General features: G+C 36.4%; 4 protein-coding genes and 1 non-coding gene across 5 annotated transcripts; 3 read left to right on the top strand and 2 right to left on the bottom strand.

Moving 5' to 3' along the window:
* The first annotated feature begins 248 nt into the window (after positions 1–248).
* LOC148765542 (uncharacterized) lies at positions 249–1393 on the top strand. Its single transcript, XM_088814036.1, has one exon. The coding sequence runs from the start codon at positions 329–331 to the stop codon at positions 1163–1165; it is 837 nt and encodes a 278-aa protein (XP_088670162.1). The 5' UTR covers positions 249–328; the 3' UTR covers positions 1166–1393.
* A 4923-nt stretch (positions 1394–6316) lies between these two features.
* Positions 6317–7717, top strand: LOC105973055 (uncharacterized). Its single transcript, XM_012998057.2, has 4 exons — positions 6317–6719; positions 6808–6895; positions 7259–7411; positions 7501–7717. Exons 1-4 carry the CDS (start codon positions 6587–6589, stop codon positions 7532–7534), a joined length of 408 nt encoding a protein of 135 aa, XP_012853511.1. The 5' UTR covers positions 6317–6586; the 3' UTR covers positions 7535–7717.
* Positions 7718–8026: 309 nt separating this feature from the next.
* Positions 8027–11484, bottom strand: LOC105973054 (uncharacterized). Its single transcript, XR_016029540.1, has 5 exons — positions 10577–11484; positions 9710–10437; positions 9527–9616; positions 8555–9283; positions 8027–8469 (listed from the first exon to the last, which is right to left on the bottom strand). It is a non-coding gene; the product is annotated as an uncharacterized LOC105973054 (transcript).
* Positions 11485–14086: 2602 nt separating this feature from the next.
* On the top strand, positions 14087–18187 carry LOC105973056 (mitogen-activated protein kinase homolog MMK1). The gene is made up of 6 exons (XM_012998058.2): positions 14087–14428; positions 14529–14658; positions 15921–16058; positions 16748–17080; positions 17402–17582; positions 17743–18187. Exons 1-6 carry the CDS (start codon positions 14226–14228, stop codon positions 17916–17918), a joined length of 1161 nt encoding a protein of 386 aa, XP_012853512.1. The 5' UTR covers positions 14087–14225; the 3' UTR covers positions 17919–18187.
* Positions 18188–18317: 130 nt separating this feature from the next.
* Positions 18318–20356, bottom strand: LOC105972904 (uncharacterized). The gene is made up of 4 exons (XM_012997884.2): positions 19672–20356; positions 19090–19176; positions 18830–18992; positions 18318–18752 (listed from the first exon to the last, which is right to left on the bottom strand). Exons 1-4 carry the CDS (start codon positions 20334–20336, stop codon positions 18582–18584), a joined length of 1086 nt encoding a protein of 361 aa, XP_012853338.1. The 5' UTR covers positions 20337–20356; the 3' UTR covers positions 18318–18581.
* Between the last annotated feature and the right edge of the window lie 1309 nt (positions 20357–21665).

The raw sequence follows: 21665 nt of genomic DNA, 5'->3' as shown, positions 1-21665 counted from the left end.
AACTTACATGTACAGTTATATATAGTTTGGTAATGAAATATAATGTGGGAGACAGCACAAACACACTAGTAAGATCAATCTTAATTGGGCGTGCTTCTTCACTGGACCACTTTGTGGGTCACAATTTTAATTAAAGCAATTCTCATTTTTTCTTTTCTTTTCTTTTTTTAATTTTATTACACTCTTCACATTTATTTGCATGACGCGCTTTTAATTAGTTCATTCCATTTGCCTATAAATACCCCATCACTATGTGCAATGAAATTCATGGGTTATGGGATTAATTTGAATTAATCAAGAATTTAAATATTGTTATTAATTTCCCAATATGGCTGCCAACAAATTTCTTAGTGTTTTTTTCTTTGTGTTTTTGTGTGTTGCGATATGTTCGGCTGCTAGGGTTCTTATCGAGGGTGGTGGTTATCATCCTCAAGGTTTGAGCGGCGGCGCAACTGCTGGTTTGAATGTGAACATTGGTGGAGCTTACGGCGGAGGTGGTGGTGGAGGTGCCGGTGGAGGATCTGGTGGTGCTGTTGCTGATCATGGCTCTGCCAGTGGTGCCGGGAGTGGTGGTGGTAGTGGCGCTGGCTTTGGTGGTGCTGGTGCTGGTGAGCATGGTGCTGCTGGTGGAGGCGGTGGTGGTGGTAATGGAGGTGGTGGTGGTGGTGGTTTCGCTGAAGGTGGGGATCATGGGGCTGGTTATGGAACTGGCAGTGGGGAGGGACATGGGGCCGGTTATGGAGGTGGAGGTGGTGCTGCACATGGTGGTGGCGGCGGCGGCGGTGGTGGTAGTGGGGGTGGTGGAGGTGGAGGTGGTGCTTCTGCTGGTGGAGGACATGCCGGCGGATATGGAGGAGGTGAAGGTGGAGGCAGTGGAAGTGGAGGTGGTTATGCCGGTGATGGAGGATTTGGTGGCGGTGGCGGAGGCGGCCATGGCGGCGGCGGCGGTGGTGGGGCTGCGTCCGGTGGAGGAGCGGCCGGATACGGTAGCGGTGGAGGTGCTGGTGGTGGTGCGGGAGGTGGTCTTCATGGTGGAGGATATGGAGGAGGTGAAGGAGGTGGGGCTGGTGGTGGTGGTGCGTCTGCCGGCGGTGAACATGCTAGTGGATATGGTGCGGGATCGGGTGCCGGAGAGGGCGGTGGCCACGGTGGCTATGCTCCTTAGAAGAAAGAACTGTTTTAGTTATCCGAAGATGGATAAAAAAATTGAATATGAATAGTTCTTATTAATATATTAATTAATATTATATATTGGTATTAAGAATAATTTCAAGTGTTAATGCCTTTGGATGTTTGAGTCTTTGAGTGCATGCACTTGAAAGTTATAAATGGTGCATGGAGTGTATCAATATGTTGTTAATTACTACTAATGATATATCAAATATTTGCTTAATTAGTGGTGGATCCTTTAAATTGCATAATATTAGGACCGGCAATTGAGCCGGGCCTAACCGATGCCCGATGGCTCGGCCCGATTATATTTGAGCCGAGCCTACTTTTTAGTGAGCCGGACTGAGTTTGAGCCATTTACTAAATCTGATTTATTTATAAGCCGAGTTTGAGCTTACTATGGCTCAACTCGAATAAGGCCCGACCGATTAGGATAATAGTAAAATATATAATATATTTATTATTTTAATCCTATGACTCAATATACAGGATATGACCGTATAAGATTATTTGATTTTGCGAAGAAAAAGTCAAAATAAAAGGAGTTAATTAGTCACCGAGATTTGAGAATATAAAATGTTTTCAATAATAAGAGTTACTAATTTTTTTTTTACTTATTTCGATTTTATTTTCAAGTTTTTCCAATAACTTTCAAAGATCGTTTAGGGTTTTTTTTTTATGGGATTATTTCACAAAACCCCCTCATCACACAAGTCCAATTACAATGAGCCCAAATTTATTTCTTATTTTTAAGATAAATCCAAAACATCTTTTATTAATAAAAATTAATTAATTATCACAATTATACCCTTGCTTTATTATAACGTAATATTTGTTCCCTTAATATCACATTCTCAATCTCACCCACAAATCGCGCTCCACAAATCTCTCGAACATAAGAACATAACGTGTTTCTCTTTTTTTTCTCTCCAGATTTTATTTTCTTTTTATCTTCTTTTCTATTCACCGTTGCCCGTTCGCCTCTTCTTCTCTCCCCACCGGTGCTGCCCCAACCCCACCCGGCGACGCCCCAACTGCCGTCTGAGCCGCCTCCGCCCAAACGCCGCCCCATCCTCCGCCCTCCGCCGCCCCATCCCCCGCCCGGCGCCGCCCCAGCCCCCGCCCGGCGCCGCCACAGCCCCATCCCTATTTCTTCTCTCTTCACCGTCGTCGAACGATATCTATGGGTGGTTGAAAAAGGTAAATATGTGCCGAATACTACATCGATTTTACTAATCGGCCCAAAAGCTTCTGGAAAAAGTGCTCTTGTTAACAAAAATTCTCGAATTCTTGAAAAAGACTTATTCACCTCAGAAAGAGCCCAAGTGTCATGTATATATATATAAATCGGTCTATCTATTCGGTTTTCTGTATTACATATATTATATTTTAACTAATTTATCATTATTGATTTTAAGGGCTTGTTTTGCTTAAACATAGGTAGCTCTTCTACTGAAGATGGAAATTTTTTTTCGCTTCAATCATCTTTATTCAATGGTTATAGGGTTTGTGGGGAAGGTTCCTATTTGATAACGATATTGTAAAAAAGACTATTAATTCTTATAAATTAATTTTTTTTCTTGATCAGATTGATACAGTGACCCTCGTCCACCTTGTTGGTGGTGGTGTACTGATTTTGCATTTTTTCCTAGATATAGTAGTGACTTGCGTTTTAAATAGCGGATTTTTTAATAGTGAATTTATGTTTTTTTAGATGTGTTAGTAGTGGATTTACGTATGTTTTTAGTGGATTTCGATAACTTTGTTGTTGATTATGTTATTATTAAAGTGGATTACGTTAATTTTTCGTAATATAATTGGACATAGTAGTGGTTTACGTTTCTAATAGTGGTATACGTTTCAAATAACGAGAAGAAGATGATTACACGGACTATGCTCTAGGGTTCATTGGAGAGAAGATGGTGTCTTTTATAGTGGTTTTATAGCTTCTTTTTTCGCAGAATTTTGATGTTTTCTTGTTAGAATTCATAGTGGTTTTCGATATTTATATAATTGTGTATATATAGTGGTTTTCATGTTTATATAGCTATTTTATGCATAGTGTTTTTTATAGTGAATTTACGTTTTTTTCCGTTTGTTATTTTTTAGTTGTGTTACTAGTGGATTATGTATGTTTTTAGTGCATTTCGATAAGTTTGTTGTGGATTATGTTAATGTAAAGTGGATTACGTTATATTACAGTGATTTTTGTAGTAATTTTACAATGGTTTTCGATAATTTTATAGTAGTTTCTGATGAGTATATAGAGGAATTTTAATTTTTGTAACCCGGGTGGAAAAACAATTAAGTGGATTTGACTAATTTAATAGTGGTTTTCGATGAACATGTAGTGCATTACACTAATTTAACAGTGAATTACACTAATTTAATAGTGGGATTACATTTATATTAATGTGCATTATGCTTATTTTGTAGTATTTTTTACTTTATTTTCATAGTGGTTTTCGATAAATTTAGTGGTTTTCGATAAATTTAGTGGTTTTCGATTATTATATAGTGAATTTCTTTTTATATAAAATATGAACGATTTAAAAACTGAAATAAAATAAAAAATAAAAAATAACAAAGTTTTGTTTTAAATTTTGAAATAAAAAAAAAACTATTAAAAAAATAAAAAAAAATGGAAAAACACTAAAATTCCGTGCGTGAAGTAGAGAGAGAATATTGGGGTGGGTGAGATAGTGGAGAGAAATAAGGGATTTGCATATTTAATTTTTTTTAATGATTTTCCATAATAATATAATATGGTAACTTTAACTAATAGTAAATAGGGGTATTTTAGATAATTTGGGTCAATTGGATTTATAACAAATATCAATTAAAAAAATGGATTTATTAAGAAGTCAAAATTGAATGGAGGGGTTTTGGCAAATAGCCCCTTTTTTATTGACTTCAATGGAGGTAAATCTTGTTCATAACTTATTTTTATAAAAAGAATTACTCATTACAAGTATATAGTAATGGGGCTCGATATAAACCTGAAACCCGAAAAGATAAATGAGCTGAGCTTGACCCTATTCTAATGAGGCCCAATGACATGTGAGTTTGAGCTATAGTAAGAGCCCGATGGTATATGAGCTTGAGCCGACTCAAGCTCAGCTCACATGGCCCGATTGCCAGCCATACATAATATAGATGTTACTTACTACTAGTTTGCTTCACGTATTCTGTTGGGTAATTTGAATTTAGGTTATTTAAAACAAGCTCTCTTGTTTCAACCGCTAAAAAAATGGACGGTTTATATCTAGTCATATTTTAAACACCACCTTTAACAATTTCCCTCCAACAAATATGTTGGTTATATTTTTTACATAACTATTATATTTTAATAATTTAAATCTCAATTGCTATATTTCAAAGCGATATTCCCACTGTCATATTAAACTATTTGATATAAAAGTAGGGATTATTTGTCAAAAGCCCCCCATCACACAAGTCTAATTACAATGGATCCAATTTTTTTACAACTTTTTGAGATAAATCCATTTCAGTATTTATTAATAAAAAGTAATAAATTATCACAATTATACCCCTAACCTAAAAGTAACCTATGTTTTAGGATTTGAAATATTTAAGTATTTTTAATTGTCTTAGCAAATTATTTAACACTTAACATTAATTAAAAAAATTATTAACACGGCAGAAAATATTTAATAAACATAATAATCTAAATAAAACTTAATTGGGAAAGAAAATAACCAACCCTAAACCCGTCCCCCCCAAACGTTCTGCATCTGCCATGGACACAAAGCTCAAGGGCAGGGCTCCCACACTATTGCCAGTTTCTTCTCTCAACCATCCGCCCAGGGCGCCCAGCCCACTCAGTCACCCGGGACGACTCTAGACGCCGTTACTACTCCATTGGAGACCAAAATCGAACGGAAAATATAGTTTATCTTTTTTTTTTTCCGTAAACTTAATAAAAACAGCCCAAAATCCGTTCATGTTTCATCAAGTTTGGGGAGGACTAATTTATATGTACAGGACCCACTTCAATATAAGAGTGGTTTTTGCACGCAGAGTGGTTTTTGCACACAGAGTGGTTTTCGCACACATAGTGGTTTTTGCACGCAGAGTGGTTTTCATTAATTCCATAGTCTTTTTCGTTAATGATAAGTTTTTAGTGGATTTTTGTAATGAATTTTGTTAATTATATAGTGATTTTCATTAAATACAGAGTGATTTTCATTAATTACAGAGTGGTTTTCGTTAATTGATAAGTTTTTAGTGATTTTTTTTGTCATGGAACTTGTTAATTACAGAGTGGTTTTCATTAATTATAGAGCGGTTTTCGTTAATTCATAAGTTTTTAGTGAATTTTTGTAATGAAATTTGCTAATTACATAGTAATTTTCTTTAATTTAAAGAGTGGTTTTCATTAATTATAGAGTTATTTTTGTTAATTACATAGAGTTTTTCGATAAATTTATACTCTATTTTCGTAATAGAATACTATAATCACATAGTGATTTTTGGTAAGTTATAGAGGGATTTCAGTTTGTTAAAAACAATTCTTTTTTAAAATTTAACTTAAAAAACGGATGTATAAAAAAACCATTTAATTTTTTTTTGATAAAACTTAAACATAAATAAAAAGAAAATTCCAATTAATTAATTAATTAATTGGAGGAGAAGGAGGCGTGATACATGAGAGGATAGGGGGGTGGTGGGGAGAAAATAGGGGGATTTGCATATCTACTAAGAAAATAATGAATTTTTCAAAATAATATAATATGGTAATTTTAAGTAATATTAGATAAGGGCATTTTGGATAATTCCACTCAATTGGATTTATAACAAATATCAATTAAAAATTTTGGATTTATCAAGAAGTCAAAATTGAATGAGGGGTGTTTGACAAATAGCCCCAGTATTAAAAAAACTGAAAAACAATTAGAATTAAGAATTTCAATGATATTATTTAAAGTTAAAATAATTAATATAATGATAACTTTTGATTACAATTAATGACAAATATAAAGTTAATTTTCAGTTTTAATATGATTATTTAAAAAAAATTACAATAAAAAAAGAAGTATAAAGCTGTCGATTTTCTAATAATTTGTTGACTGTTTAAAATTGAAGGCTTTTTTGGGTTTAATTGTTTAAATAATATAAATATTGTAAATATACATCTTTTAATTGGAAATTCCCCTCCGAATGTATGTTGGCTGAAGACGAGTCACAGTCAGAGAGAGAGAGAGAGAGAGAGAGAGGGGAGAAAAGCAGAAAGATTGTTTGCTGAAGACAGAAACCCTAATATCAAAATTCTCCAATTGAAGAGCCACGAACAATCAATCCATCAAAATCATATCCGATTTCCTACTACTCTCCTTTAATCTATCAATCAATCAACCCGATCACAATTCTCTGAGTTAAGTAATAGTTGCATAGAATGGATTTGAGCGAGCTGTTGGCGATTTTCGGACCCGGCGTCTCCGGTGCAGTATTCGCCACTGGGTGGTGGTTTTGGGTGGACGCCGTCGTTTGCAGCTCTGTCAAGGTCCCGTTTGTTCACTACCTGCCAGGTAATTCTATGCGAATTATGCATGAAATTATCTCTCTCTCTTTTTCGTTTGTTCTGCTCTTTGTTAATTTTCAATATTTGTTTTTTAGGGATTTTTGCGTCTTTGTCTGCTTTGATGTTCAATTCCGTGAACAAAGAGGATATTGATTACTCGCCGTATGCAGAGGGTGAATGGAGGTTAATATCACTTTATTTTTTCTATCTTTAGTTTACTTATTTCTGTTAACACTATCAGATTTTATTACACTTCTAGCGAAGCAATTTGCTTTGGGATTTCCTGCCAAAAAAAAAAAAAGAAAAAAAAATTGGGGGTATTTATTGATTAAAGATGGTAATGACTAGTGTGTTTGTGTTGATCAAGTTTCCTCTTGGTTGGTTAGAATGGATGAATCGATGAAATTCGAAGTCTTGACCTTGTGCAAATTCTTATGAGATTGAGTTTAGAAATTGGATATGATTTTTCACAAGTCTTCAAACTATGTTATTCACAGTTTACTCCATAAAAAAGCTATTCAGTCATTGTAGTTTCTGAATTTGCAGGTTGAAGCTCTGGCTTTTCATAGCATATGTTGTTTCGTTTGTCTCGTTAGCTGCATCAGTCGGCTTATTGATACAAGATGCACTTGTGGAATCTGGTCCTTCTGCATGGGCCGGGGTTGCAGGTGTTCTTCAATGTGTGTTTGTCCTAATCAGGTGAGATTTTTCTCTCTCCTTTCTTTCCCCCAATCAGAAATGTTGCTCGTCAAATAAATATCGATCTTCTTATTTTGATTTTATTGCAGTGGCCTAATTTATTGGATATCTCATTCGGAATAAAGCTACTATGTGCAGAGTGTCATCCTTCAGTGTAAACTGAGATTATTTGTGTCATCCATTTGTGTAAACCGAGGTTATTCGTCTCACACAGACACGTGAAGTTATAGAGAGAATAAAATGAAGTAAGTCATTTGTGAATCTAATGGTGCCTCCTGTGTTATTTTGCTCGTACAGTTCAGTTCAGATATCTTCTGTCCTCGTTCGATTCAAATAAGTTTTAATAGCAGGATCAGTATTTCAGAAGCCAACCTTATTTTTTGAAAGTTGTTAACACATCCCATCACAGACAGACTTACGAATGCTCATTTTGTTCCCACTCAATTCCTTCATACCGATACTTCCAATGAAAAATAAGTTGGGAAATCATCGATCTTACGGTGCATTGCAGATGCATGATATATTCAAATGTTCGGCTATACCTCTGTGATATAGCACGACACTATTGATCAGAATAGAAAATGCTACAAGGGAAAGATTAAAAGACAATCGGTATAACTATAATCAGCTTTCAACTTTTTTTTTTTTCCTTTTCTTCAAAATATAGTAAACCTTTCTTCCCCTATTTAAATCAGGAGAAATGGGAGAAAATATGCCCAGAAAAAGGATGAGCCACTGAATTAAATGTTAGCCGAATGCATTTTATGTCCTATCTTTCAAGTATGATTCAGCAAACTCCCGTTCATGCCAAGCATCAATCTCAGATGCCAGAAATTTATTATTTCATCCACATACAAAAACCAATCATCACCGTAACTTTCCTTCAGAAACAAATAGCCTGCCAACAAAATTGAACTTCCCAGATACCTTGAGCTGACATTAAGTCTCAAGCTTCAGATTCGGAGGAGCTTGATTCAATGCCAGAAATACCAGAGTATAATTCAGACCGTTTCTCGAGAACTTCCACACACTTCCAAAGATGGCCTCCTATTCATGTACTGTAACGAAAAAAGTTAAAATAAATTAATTTACTGCATTTAATTTTATTCACTAATGCAATCAACTTGGATGGATAATTCTCACCTCCTGATAGAAGGCGCTGATCTCTTCCTCTGTGAGGCCTTCATCTTCCCCACTATTTTCTTCCCAACCAAGTGAACGGAGAAATGCAGCCTCTTCTTCATCTGGGCAAATTTGTCCGTTACAAAACATATTCGTCTGTCCAGCATCAGAAAAGTTATTGGACTTCTCAGAAATGTAATCTCCATTTCCATTGCAAACCGTCTGGTTACCATTCTCTAAAGCACGAGGGCTTTTCGGATCATGGTCTTCTTTAACAGCCAAACTCGGACTAGATAGAACGGTTACATCATTGGCTGTGGTTTTCCTCCTCATGAGGTTAAAAAATTCACTTCTGCTTCGGGCCAGAGCACTGTGGGAGGATCTTTTGTCGATAGTAGATTTGGAACTTAATGGGAATGCAGTAGCCAAAGAACCGTCCAGACTCAATGCAGTTGGAGTCGATGGAGCCACGAGCTGACCATTAAGAACTCTACAGTTGTCTTCCCTGCTTGAAATAGATGCATCCTTTGCCAAAATGCTGACCGTGTTCTCACGCCCTGGTTTGAGGACCAAAAACTTCCCGTTATGAGAGGTGCTTGAAGAATCAGATCTGACTTGACCAGAACGAGGTTGGTTAGAAAATTGAGGGGAATGGGGTGGCGGCTGAATAGCCTTTGATGAAGCCACAATCATTTCAGTAGTTCTGACTGTACTTTTTGGTTGTTTCGATTTGTCTCCTGAACTAAGACCCTGAAAAGAATATTATAATTCAATCAAACACGTTGTACCATGCATCAAGGATGAGATATGAAACTAAGGTAAACCACCATATGAGATATCCATAAGACTAAATGAAATCAGACAATAAGCAAAAGCATGCCACATAAAAACTCCTTCTACAAAGGGTTTAGGCATTGAAGGTGCTATGTATATAAAGTTCAAGATGTCATCTAAGATGCAAAGAAATGAATATGCCATTAAAATTCCTTTTACCGAGGGTTTAGGCATTGAAGGCGTCATAGGAATTAATTGTCTGGACTGCTTAATGGCCAATTCCTCAAACCACTGGCTCTTATCAGATATCTGCACAATGATTAAAGAGATTCTTCAATTAAACTTGGTTCATTGTTGCGAGACAAATTCATAAACCAGTGAAAGGAGTTACCGACAATTTACCTCGGGAGCAATGCGGACTCGGGCCTGAGGCTGTGACAACGCCTCAGCCATGTTAAGACCTGCCCCACAAGAGGCTCCAGATGTAGAAGTTGCAAATGTTACTCCATTTTGCTGACTGGGAGAGTGGCATGTGCCGTTATTGGCAATAATAGCAGGCACTTCTGCTAAAGCAGAAGTCCATTTCTCACTACCAATAAACCCTGAGCTGCCAATGGGCAAACTCTGGACAGCAGAACTCAAACCAGGAGACAAAACTCTCCTAGTTCCAGTCATATCTTGCTTCTCTTCAGTTCCAAGAGACGGGAAACCCTTCTCAAAAGCAGATTTCTGAATGCCACTAGGATTAGTACCTCCAGAAAGCACATCATTGCTACTTTGTCTGCTAATACTGTTTTTTGTGTCCTCTGTTCTGCGAGGAAAGACCTCACCGGGTTTCCTCGAAACCAGTGATTGGGAGCGCCTAAAACCACTATTTAATATACTTGCCAAGCGGTTTGACGAGCCATCTTCCCAGATTTCATCAGAAAGAGACTTCTCTTTATCTCGAACACGGTTTTTTTCGCGGTGAATCCTTGTGAAACTACTATACGGATGCTTTGCAGAACCGTTACTATTTGAAATACGCCTAGTATCGGACGATGAGCTTCTATCCAGAAATCGAGAGCTATCTTTCTCACTACTAATCCTACACGATCGGCTTCGTGTGGAATATATGGAAGAAGAAATTTCTACAAGAGAAGGAACTACAGTCAATTTTTTGGTAACTTGAGAATTGAAACGCATAGCAGAGATTACACGGACAAACATACACAAAACAAACATAACGACTACATGTATATAAGTATAAGGGCAAGCAAGCAATGATACCTGAGTGACGGGCTGATGAGCCACCTCCAGCAACACTTCTTGTACATCTTAACCATTCAGGAACTAGTGCATATTCAGTTCTTTCCATCAGCCCTTAACATGATCTATTTACTGAGTGACTGAACATTACAACTCAATGAAGCTCCTGGATTACCCAACTTTGCTTTGTTTCGCTCTATACAAAAACACCTTTCGATCAAGCCATTGCATTAATAGTGAATCTGTTAATCAGCATTCAACAGATTCAACAATGGGGATTATCAATCTTCCACTTTTAAACTATCATTACAGAAAAAAGAGACACACTGAAACAGCCAAGAAAAATAATCCTTCCTGTCCAAAATAAGAGTCCAATTGCATCAACTAAATCCCTAAATCAGAACATTTTTCTCTCTTCGAATATCATCCAATCAAAGACAAACCTACATAAAAATGCAGGTCGAATTAATGGAAGAATCCAACCATAACCCTTGAACTAAAATCCTCCCACCAATACAAAGCAACTGCAGAAACGACTTTCTTACCCAAAAATCTAAAAACGAGAGATCATAAATAATCAGTAACCCCACCTCCAAAAGGAACAGTGAAAAAGGGATCCAGCAAAACCCTAAACGCTCCAAACACCGCCAAACTAAGAGTATATATTTACAAATAGGGGCAATAGTATATAATTCAGCGGTTTACTAAATTTGTTCGACGAATAACATATGAATACGATTGATTGTATATTGGACGTATGTAAAATTTCCGGCGCTTAAGAGGAAATGCAGAGGGCGAATTTTGGGAGAGAAATGCATACAGATTTGGTAATGCAAATTCAGAGAGAAATATATTATGAATAATGTAAAATATTAGGCGGAGAGAGAAAGTGAGAGAGAGAGAGAGAGAGAGAGAGACCGAAGGGTGTTATAAAACGTTCCGTTTTATAGTAGCGATTTCACATTTTCGTAAATCACAGTGATTAAACTTTTTTTTTTCCAGAAAATAAACTGATCATAACTTTTAGGAATATTGATTTTATTACAAAATGTGTTTTTGTAAATATTATTCATATTAATTAAATTTAATCAACATCAGTTATGACTAATTGATTTTGTACTACTTTTAATGGGTATAAGATTGATCATTGATCCTTTCTACGAAGAAATTTCTGAGTAAGTGCTATTTTCGATATTTTATTGCATAGTAATTAATTTTGAGTATAGTATTTTCTGATCTGAAAGTGGTAACAAATTTGCAAATTTTGGTGAAAAAATTATCCAAGCTTTCTTTATTTGGAATTTACTTTCAAGTAATTTGTATTTTTTCTTGGTTTGCTGCTCGTTTTTTTTTTCTTTTTTTTTTTTTTGTTTTTAATGGAAAATTCGTATATATGTTTTACTTCAAATCCCTTAAGTAAAAATTCAGAAAAATAATGCGGAAAAGGAAAAATATCATATCATGAAAAATACTGCATGCAGCTGTTCAGACAAAAACCAAACGAAATTCAATAAAACTCCAAATTTACTAAATACTGTGTGTCAAATATCTGCAAGCTTTTTTGCTTTGACAGATTAACCAATCAGCAGCCTCCATTTTTGCATTTCCAGGCCCTGCACATCTCCTTCAAGAAACACCTCAATCTCTTCTGCACAAAATTCATTATAAATAAATAAAATTTGCATATATAGTGCTGAAACTGTATTTTTTGAGTATGATTACCAAAAAATAAAAGACTTACACAACAATGAGAATATCTTCTTCTACCCTTCATATTTTCTCGATTGCACGATCCTTCGACATCACTATAATATTCCTCATGATCACTAACAATGCGCTCATACTTCCATTTCTTCTTTATCCAATTAAGCCGCGTAAATATTACTCTGATTTTCTTCGGTGCATGAAGTGTCCATTTCCATTTCTGTGATTTTATAAATATCAGATCGACTACGTACTACATACTGCATTATAAATGTATAAATGAAGGAGGTTGATCGTATTTACGTTTGGTTTTCGCCTTGATTTTTGTGGCTGTGGTGCATTGGCCCCATGCCTTAGCTCTTGAGAGTAGGCGAGAAGCTGGGCCCGCCTGCTGTAGCCTCCTGTTTCGAAAACACGAGGCTTAGAAGATGAACGGTTGGGATTTAATTTCTTGATCGGATCTGTTTTCTGATCTGATCGAAGTTTTCTTGATTCTATGTATACTTTGATGATAACCCCTTTGTTGTTTGGCATTCTCCTTTTTTTTGTGTGTGTGTGTGTATTGACATCTATGCCTCTTTTGAGCTGAATTAAGCCTTGCACTTGTTAATGATGCTATAATTAGGGCTATGTTCTTGGAACCTGTTTTGAACTAAGCAACATTATCAATTTTCACATCTTATAAATTTTGACCTTGTTTGGCAACATGGATAATAATAATTAACATGTATCAAATGTTTGGTGTTTAGGTTTGAAGTCCGTAATTAAAAATAAGCCCGTAATTTAATTAACTATGGCCTCGTTTGCTTACCTATATCGGATTACATTGGATTAGGTGAGATTGGATTAATACCTCACTGACTAATTAATTATTTAGTCAATAAGATGTTTGATTCGTTAGATTAAATCTTGTATTAAATTTGTTAAATTCTGGTATTTAATGTGAATTGTCTAAAAAGTATTTCAATTAAAAAAAATTAAGATATGGTTTTAAGGATAAGATTGTATTTTCCTCTTTTAATCACCCCTACAAAATTAATCGCAGGGGGAAGGGTGCTACTAATTTAACCAAATAATAGCACTTAATTGCGGGCTTTGAGTGTAGTAGCGGGCTTGACTAAATACGAATCTCATCAACCAAACATCTTACTAACCCCTACTATTTAGTTAATAGAGGTTAATAGCACTAAGCAAACGAGGCCTATATCAATAATAGTCACCCCATTTTATTGCACAATCATTTGAAATATATTACCCAATGCAAGAATTTGAATAATCATAATCACAAATATAAGATAAATCACATTACATTATTGATTATTGTGGACAATGTAATCATATCCAATTCAATCAATCTTATATATCAAATCTCATCAATATTACCAAATAATTATTAATTTACCATATAATTTATCCCAAATTGAACTCGACCAAAAATATTATTTGAACAATATTATTAGTTAATCAATCGTTCAGTCGATTAGGGTTTACTGTAATTCGATCGACACAAAACGTTGGTTACTCGTGCTTAGTCTTAAAACGATATTATCAAACTAATTTTTTTGGATTAATTATGGAAAATACCTGGCGTACAATATTTATTTATTTAATATAATATAATATGCATTTTATTCGAAATATTTTATTTTAAATTAAATTTAATTCGAAAATAACAAAGGAGTGTGAGTCGAATATGTAAATGGTGTAGAAAAAGTCAAATACCAAGGTACAAGAGTTGATTATTCTGGGCGTATTTGACATGAAATAAAATTCAAAAAGCGGGGACAGAATAATAAATAGACAGTTGTTAATAAGGGAGTATAAAAAGAGAGAAATGAGAAAGCAGCCTAGCCTATAAATAATAGAGAGAGAGAGATAGAGAGAGAAAACGCCGCTCGTGTTTTAATTCTCTTTTTTATTTTTTTCTCCTCTTTCACTAGTATCTTTCTGTAACGGACATTCAGAAATGGTGGATGGGGCTCAGCCGGCGGACGCCGTGATGTCGGATGCGGAGCCACAACCGCCGCCTCCGGCAGATCACATACCTGCGGTTCTTAGCCACGGCGGACGATTCATTCAATATAACATATTCGGCAACATCTTCGAGGTCACCTCCAAATACAAACCCCCAATCATGCCCATCGGAAAAGGCGCATACGGCATCGTTTGGTAACCTAATCTCTTATTCTTTTCGCTTCCCCCCCTTCCCGCGATTGCTGTTAACTGTTGATTTTATTTTATTTTCTTCTTTTTTTTTTGTTTGGAGAAGCTCGGCTCTGAATTCCGAGACGAATGAGCATGTGGCGTTGAAAAAGATAGCGAATGCTTTTGATAATAAAATCGATGCGAAGAGGACTCTGCGTGAGATCAAGCTTTTGCGTCACATGGATCATGAAAATGTTAGTCAATTATTATCATTTTTTTTATGAGCTAATACATGTGTATATAGTTGTATGTAAATGTTACTTTTTATGACTACTGCGAATTGCAGAAGGTAGCTTAGAAGTTAATTTTTGATTCAATTCCTTTATCTTCGGAACACTTGCCACTTGTATTCTGATATGTGTATTTCTGCTTGTATTTTGATAGCTGGTCATGGACTTTCCATCAATTCATCTGAATTTGTTTGAGAAATATAGAGCAGGTTTAATACAGGGGGTTTTAAATAGGTAAGTTAGCATTCACATTAAGCACACACAAATAGACGTCGAGGAGAAAATAGCCTTTTTAAGGTATGAACGAATTGGAATCCGTATGCTCTTGTTTTTTAAAATTTAATCCATTTAACTGGAAAAATTAATCGGTTTTTTTTCAACTTTGTTTGATGCGATTCCGAGTCTAGCATATCTCGTATTTTGTGTAGTTGAATGAAGTTTATTGCTTCATAAGGTGATCTAGTTTAGATATGTACTAGGTAAGTACTATGAGCGTATATTTGTCCAAAAAACGAACACTGATGATTTTAGGCCGACATAGGCCAAGTGTCAACAACTTTGGTAGGTACCACTATTACCGTCATGCATAATCCATGAGGATAAAAAAATTGGATTCTCAAGATATGATCATGATTAGGTTTCATAAAAAAGAATGGGGCTAGGAACTTTCTTGATAATTTGCAATCTGTTTGTTGATTTCTAGGACAGACTTAATGAAATCGGAGAACGAGAGAAACATTTAATGCGAGTCGACATATAGTAACCACCATGGTATGCAATGGTGCCGTGGCCAAATAAATAAATTAGACTATTAACCAACATTTAAAGTGTTCGATCTATTAGCTTTTCGATTAATATCTTTTGGGGGCAGGGAGGAGGAGGAAAGTTTTGCTCACAGCCTAATTTATACTCCTTTTATGTCGTTTTGTGCTAAACTGGATGCTGCTGATTTGTTCACCAACTTCTCATTTTCTGTATGTTTCTTGCTATGTAATTATCAGTTAGCACACTTGATTAAAGCTGTAGCATGCATTTTACTCTGCATCTAGTATGTTTAATTATTGTTATCGGATCTTCATATAATAACAACCAGGAAAATAACTTCTTCATTATAAGGATTACCACGGGTTATAAAAGCAAAATAAGAATATAAAATTGAGGTGTGATTACATTAACTTATCAGCATGCTTTTCGATCATTTAAAGATATACACCTTTGTGTTGCAGGTTGTCGCAATCAGAGATATAATTCCACCTCCGCAAAGGGGAGCGTTTAATGATGTTTACATAGCTTATGAGCTTATGGATACTGATCTTCATCAAATTATCCGTTCTAACCAAGCTCTGTCAGAGGAGCACTGCCAGGTTCTGTATTTTTTTTAATATTCGTAGAACTCTAATTATCATTAGATAGGACACAGTGTCTTTAGAGTGAGACACGTACTTTTCGTTTTATCCACTAAACCATGAAATTTCATGACAAGGCATCACGTGTTCCATGAAGTAAATGTTACTTAATTGCACCGTAATATTTATAATAGTCAGGATACAATATAGTAAGTAATTGAACTGTTAGTAGGCACATTTTTCTCATTTTTTTAAGAGAAAAATGGAGAGCAAAAATAAAGCACCAGTGTTGTTTGGGTTGAGATCTCAAAGCATAGCTTTAATGTTATTCCTAAATAAAAGCAACGAGGAGTTAGGAAACACTATACAGTTTTAATGATTCGAAACCACATTAATTCACTCACTGAAGAAAAAAAAAATCTGTTGACTTCTATTCGTTGGTCCCCTTGTACTGCAGCACGTGACGTGCAAAATTGTGAAAATGTGCTTCGAATCTGCATAACTTGCTTTTTTTATTGACAGGTTCAGATTTTATTCCCTGATTTTTTTGGTGAACTTTTACTTCATATCTACGAAATTGTTTATGAAATGCTTATTTTACATCCAGTCCTTGATTGTCAAAAGATATCACCGTGATTCTCTATTGATCTATCACTGTTTTCTTTGTCTTGTATGGTAAACTAACTATTGCCATGATTTTGTTGCAGTATTTCTTGTATCAGATCCTCCGAGGGTTAAAATACATACATTCGGCCAGTGTTCTGCATAGGGACTTAAAACCTAGCAATCTTCTCCTGAATGCAAATTGTGACCTAAAGATATGTGATTTCGGATTGGCACGAGTCACGTCTGAAACTGACTTTATGACAGAATATGTTGTTACAAGGTGGTATCGGCCACCCGAACTTTTGTTAAACTCATCTGATTACAGTGCCGCTATTGATATATGGTCAGTGGGGTGCATTTTCATGGAACTGATGGACCGGAAGCCATTGTTTCCGGGTAGAGATCATGTGCACCAGTTACGTCTGCTTATGGAGGTATCTCTGACTCCCCTTCTGCGCTTATACCTATTTAGGATATCTTCTAAGTCCTAATACCTTTTTTATTTTATTTTTTAATTTAAAAACATAAAATACCTATTTAGGATATCTTCTTAGTCCTAATACCTTTTTTATTTTATTTTTTAAATTAAAAACTTAAATCCTGTTACAAATGGGAAATTTAGTTCCGATTTATAGTTGTCGCTAGAAGGATGAATGAGGTTCAGTATGGGTCTTTTTAACCTCAAATGAAGCATTTGTTAAATTTAAGGCAGAACAATTTTATCAAGTGTGACTAAAGAGGTTACTTGGTTGCAGCTAATTGGCACCCCCTCAGAGGCTGAGCTAGGTTTTCTGAATGACAACGCAAAAAGATACATCCGACAACTTCCTCCTTATCGCCGACAATCATTCATCGAAAAGTTCCCTCATGTTCACCCTCTTGCTATTGATCTCGTTGAGAAGATGCTCACTTTCGATCCTAGGCTGAGGATTACAGGTCATTAGATTTTCCGAGTCCACAACCTATATATATATATGTACACACACACTTCATCTTTATAGTACTAATGTTATGCTGCTCCCCATATGAATTAACATAGATCTTTTTACCAAAATGTTGATTCATGTAATGAAATTTTGGGTAATGATCATTCCAGTGGAAGGTGCATTGGCTCATCCGTACCTGAACTCACTCCATGACATCAGCGACGAGCCTGTCTGTACGAGCCCGTTTAACTTTGACTTTGAGCAGCAGGCACTGACTGAAGAACAGATGAAGGATCTGATTTACCTAGAGTCTCTTGCTTTCAATCCAGAATATCAGCCCATGTGAAGTGTTCGTAGCTCCCGATTTCCGATAATGCTAATGTGGTACTCAGGTTGTATGTAATCCCGATTGATGATTGCATGTATATTAATTTATTTAAGTCATAAAAACTAGATTTCGACATTATATTTTTTCTTTTTTTGTTAGAACCTGCATCTGCACTCTGTGGCCAGGTATTGGGTGGTGTGTGCTAACTAGGTCGAGGAATAAACTCGATATGTGGCTTGCCTTGTATTTTCCCTAGTGAATTTTAATACTATACATTTTCTGATAAATCGAAAATCATAGACTAACACCCGAGCCCTTGTTTAGTTGTCGCTTTGATAATTTTAAAACTTGTTGTCACACTGCAACATGGTCGAATGCAACATGGTCGAACAGGGAAATAAATAGACGGATGACTGCAACGAAATGGAGTAGTTAACAAATATTACAAAGCCGAGAAAACATAGTTGGATAGTCCAGCAAAAGGAACAAGTCCCATGTTTCCATTTCACCCCAGCCAGCCCTTAATCAAAACACCACAAATCCAGGGGGACAATGGAAACACAGGCTGTCAATGCCTATGTAAAATCGCCGGACAAGTACCTACCGCATACTACTAACTTACAAGAACAAACCCATACTTACAACAACTGCTCAGAGAGAGAGAGAGAGAGAGAGAGATGATCAGTAGTACATCTTGCTAACAGCCCTCTTTTGCAGCTTCCCAATAACAACAGGAGGAGCGCGTATGGGATCCGACCCGTTGCGAGGTGGATCAAGTACCACCGGCAAGTAATCCAATTTGTCGCAATCAAACTTCGAAGCCTGGAACCTTTTCAATAAACTTTGTTTGCCCTGAACAAAAAACTTCAACAATTATGGACAAAAAATAAAAGTTGGAAATGCAACAATATGATTAATAAATAAATAACCTGGATTCTAGCCCAAGTGGTCTCGCAAACTTTGTTGGAAGTAATGAAACCGCAGCCAGTCTGAACAGTTCCCCATTCGTACTTGTGTATAACTTGCTTGAATTTCTCAGCAGCAGCAGTGCTTGTGAAATTCACAAAGCAGTATCCCAGATTATCCCTCTTTCTATTGGTTCCAAAATTCAACAACAAAGATAACTAGTTAATTAAAACAAAATAAATAAATGTTCTTGAAAAAAACAAAGCTAGAGAGTCTGTTATACCTGAAATCCATGGGCAGATAGAGGAAATCATATTCCAAAGAATAATGATTGCAGTATAAGTCTATAAACTCTAGCATATAATCCCTCCTGGTAAATAATCAACATAAACAAAAGCATATATATATATATTTGTTTCAAAAAAAAAAGTAAATGTACATATGTCTGAATTAATGAACTGTGTCTATATCATTAGCATTGATTTGCAAAAGTAAATGACTTGGCAAAGGAGACAAAACATTAAAGATGCATTCCTTATTAGTGCAACAGACTTTCCATTCAACGTAGTTATATATATATATATATATATATATATATATATATATATATATATATATATATATATATATATATATATATATATATATATATATAGCAAAAGTTAAAGGGAGTGGACTAGTCCAAGAATTGCCATTTCAGTGTAGTTTCTTTACTTAATTTCAGATATCGTCTTGTCCCACTATTAACAAGGGAATAAATTTGCACATATCTTAAAAAAAAAAAACTTAAAGAAAATATTTAATAATGTAAAATAGTAAAGATTAATCAATCTTAACCCAAAACAATTTATAATAAAAAGTGCACCTTAATTGATTAGGGATGTTTTTTATCATGACAGTTGTTGCTGAACAAGGTGAAAACTCCTCATCAATAGACATCGCCTTAGCCGGCGGTGAATGGACGGCGGCACCACCACGAAGGCCATTATCAGAGTATGCTTTCCTAGGCCTAAACTCCTGCTTACGCGCCGACTTCGAGTCCATACTAAATGACCTCGTTGCCCTTCTCGGAGGAGGTGAAAAGAACTTTCTCCCACAAGAGACTGGATGGCATTTCGGACTTTTCTCAGTCGTCGGGCTCTCCGAAAAGTTCATCACCGTTTCAAACCCATCGCTCACGAAGTTTGGAATCGGTGTCGCCGCCTCGTGAAAGTAGGGATCACTCGCCGGAAAAGAAGCAAACGTGGAGTGGTGGTAAAAAGGCCGAGGCGGTGGTTGTGCGCATGGCATCACGTACGGGTTCACCGGAAGTGCATGACAGTATGAAAGTTGAGGAATCTCAAATGCCGCCATGATCTCCTGCGGCGGTGGCGCAGCTGAAACCGTCACTACCTGAACCGCCGCCGGCGGTGGCAGAGGCTGGTAGTGCAATGGCGGTGCGAAGAAAACATGCTGGTAGTGTGAAGATGGCCACCATTCTTGAGCACTAGGGTTTAGTGAAGTTGTTTCCATGAACGCTTTGATACACATTTTTAAGGGTTTTGGTGATTGTAACATTTATAAGTTCTTTTTAGGGTTAACTGCAAAAAATCCCCTAAACTTTGGACGTTTTTGCGCTTTACCACCTGAACGGAAAAAAGTTGCACGAGCATACCTGAACTTACTAATTTGTAGCAACGAAACAAAAATTATCCATTTTTAGTAAAAAGTGACCGGAATCCGCAACACGTGAGAAGCACATGTTTTGAGCTGGGATAAATTAGTCTTTTCCTCCTACTACTATTTTCTTCATTTTTTTAATAAATAAAGAAAAAAAAAGGAAAAAAACTTCCATCTTCTTCACGTCACCAGTTCCCCTTGTGCAGCAAAACAGGGACTTTCTTGTGAACGAGGTTTTGTTTGAGGAGTAAATCACTCTTGTTTCGAACTTTTAGAGCCGACTCAACTCTTGTGCAGTAGGAAGACTCACCACCACGAAAAACCAAAATTAGTCTTCGTCCTTCTTCAGCCCGCCGCCGCCCGCCGCCTGCCGACTCTGATTCGCCCCCGCCGCCTCTAATTCGCCGCCCTCCGCCGCCTCTGCTTCGCCGCCACCGGAAATAGAGGACCCAATTCATCAACCCCACCAATCAAAACCTCCCATTCATCGGATCATAAAACCTCTGCACCATCCACATCGCCGTCGATTTCCCGGACCCACCGGAAATAGAGGACCAGTGCACCGTCGCCCCACTCTTAATCGTCAAGCAATTTTCTTGACTTTTTTCCGTTGCCGTTGACTATCAACCCCCAAAAATTGCGTTAATTCCTTTCAAAACCCCCAAAATTGTGTTCTTTATGTTCATTTGTGGACCCTGTTTGCTCCAAGGGTGGATGAAGATTAATTTGGTGGGGGTGTTGGTGACGGGAAGAAGATGATTTTTTTCCCTGTTTTTTGTGATTTATTCATATTTATCCTCTTGTCAAGAAAAGAGGAGAGGAATGAAATTGGTGTTGCGGTTGTGGTGTGGTGGTGCAGCGGCGGAATAGAGGTGGTGGTGGTGTCTGATTTTTTTTTTTTTTTTTTTTTTTTTTCTGATTTATTAGAGGTCTCCTCTCCCATATTCTGTTGCAAAAAGGATAAAGGCAGAAGATGCAGACCATTTTTTTTATCTTTTTTTCTCTTTATTTATTTTTTTATTTTTTTTTTCTTTTTTCTTTTTTCAAAAACCTTGTGAGTTGGCAAAATTGCCCTTTTATTTGCACGTGTGAGTTGCACGTGTGCATTTCCGGGAACAATTTGGCTAAAAATGGTCAATTTCAATGCCGGTGCTACAATATAGTAAGTTGAGGTATGCCCGTGCAACTTTTTTCCGTTCA

The sequence above is a fragment of the Erythranthe guttata genome, chromosome 14 (assembly GCF_056151865.1).
Source record: "Erythranthe guttata isolate IM_541 chromosome 14, IM_541, whole genome shotgun sequence".
Classification (NCBI taxonomy): domain Eukaryota; kingdom Viridiplantae; phylum Streptophyta; class Magnoliopsida; order Lamiales; family Phrymaceae; genus Erythranthe; species Erythranthe guttata.
Note: the sequence above shows the minus strand (reverse complement) of the source record. Positions and strands in the feature narration are given on the sequence as shown.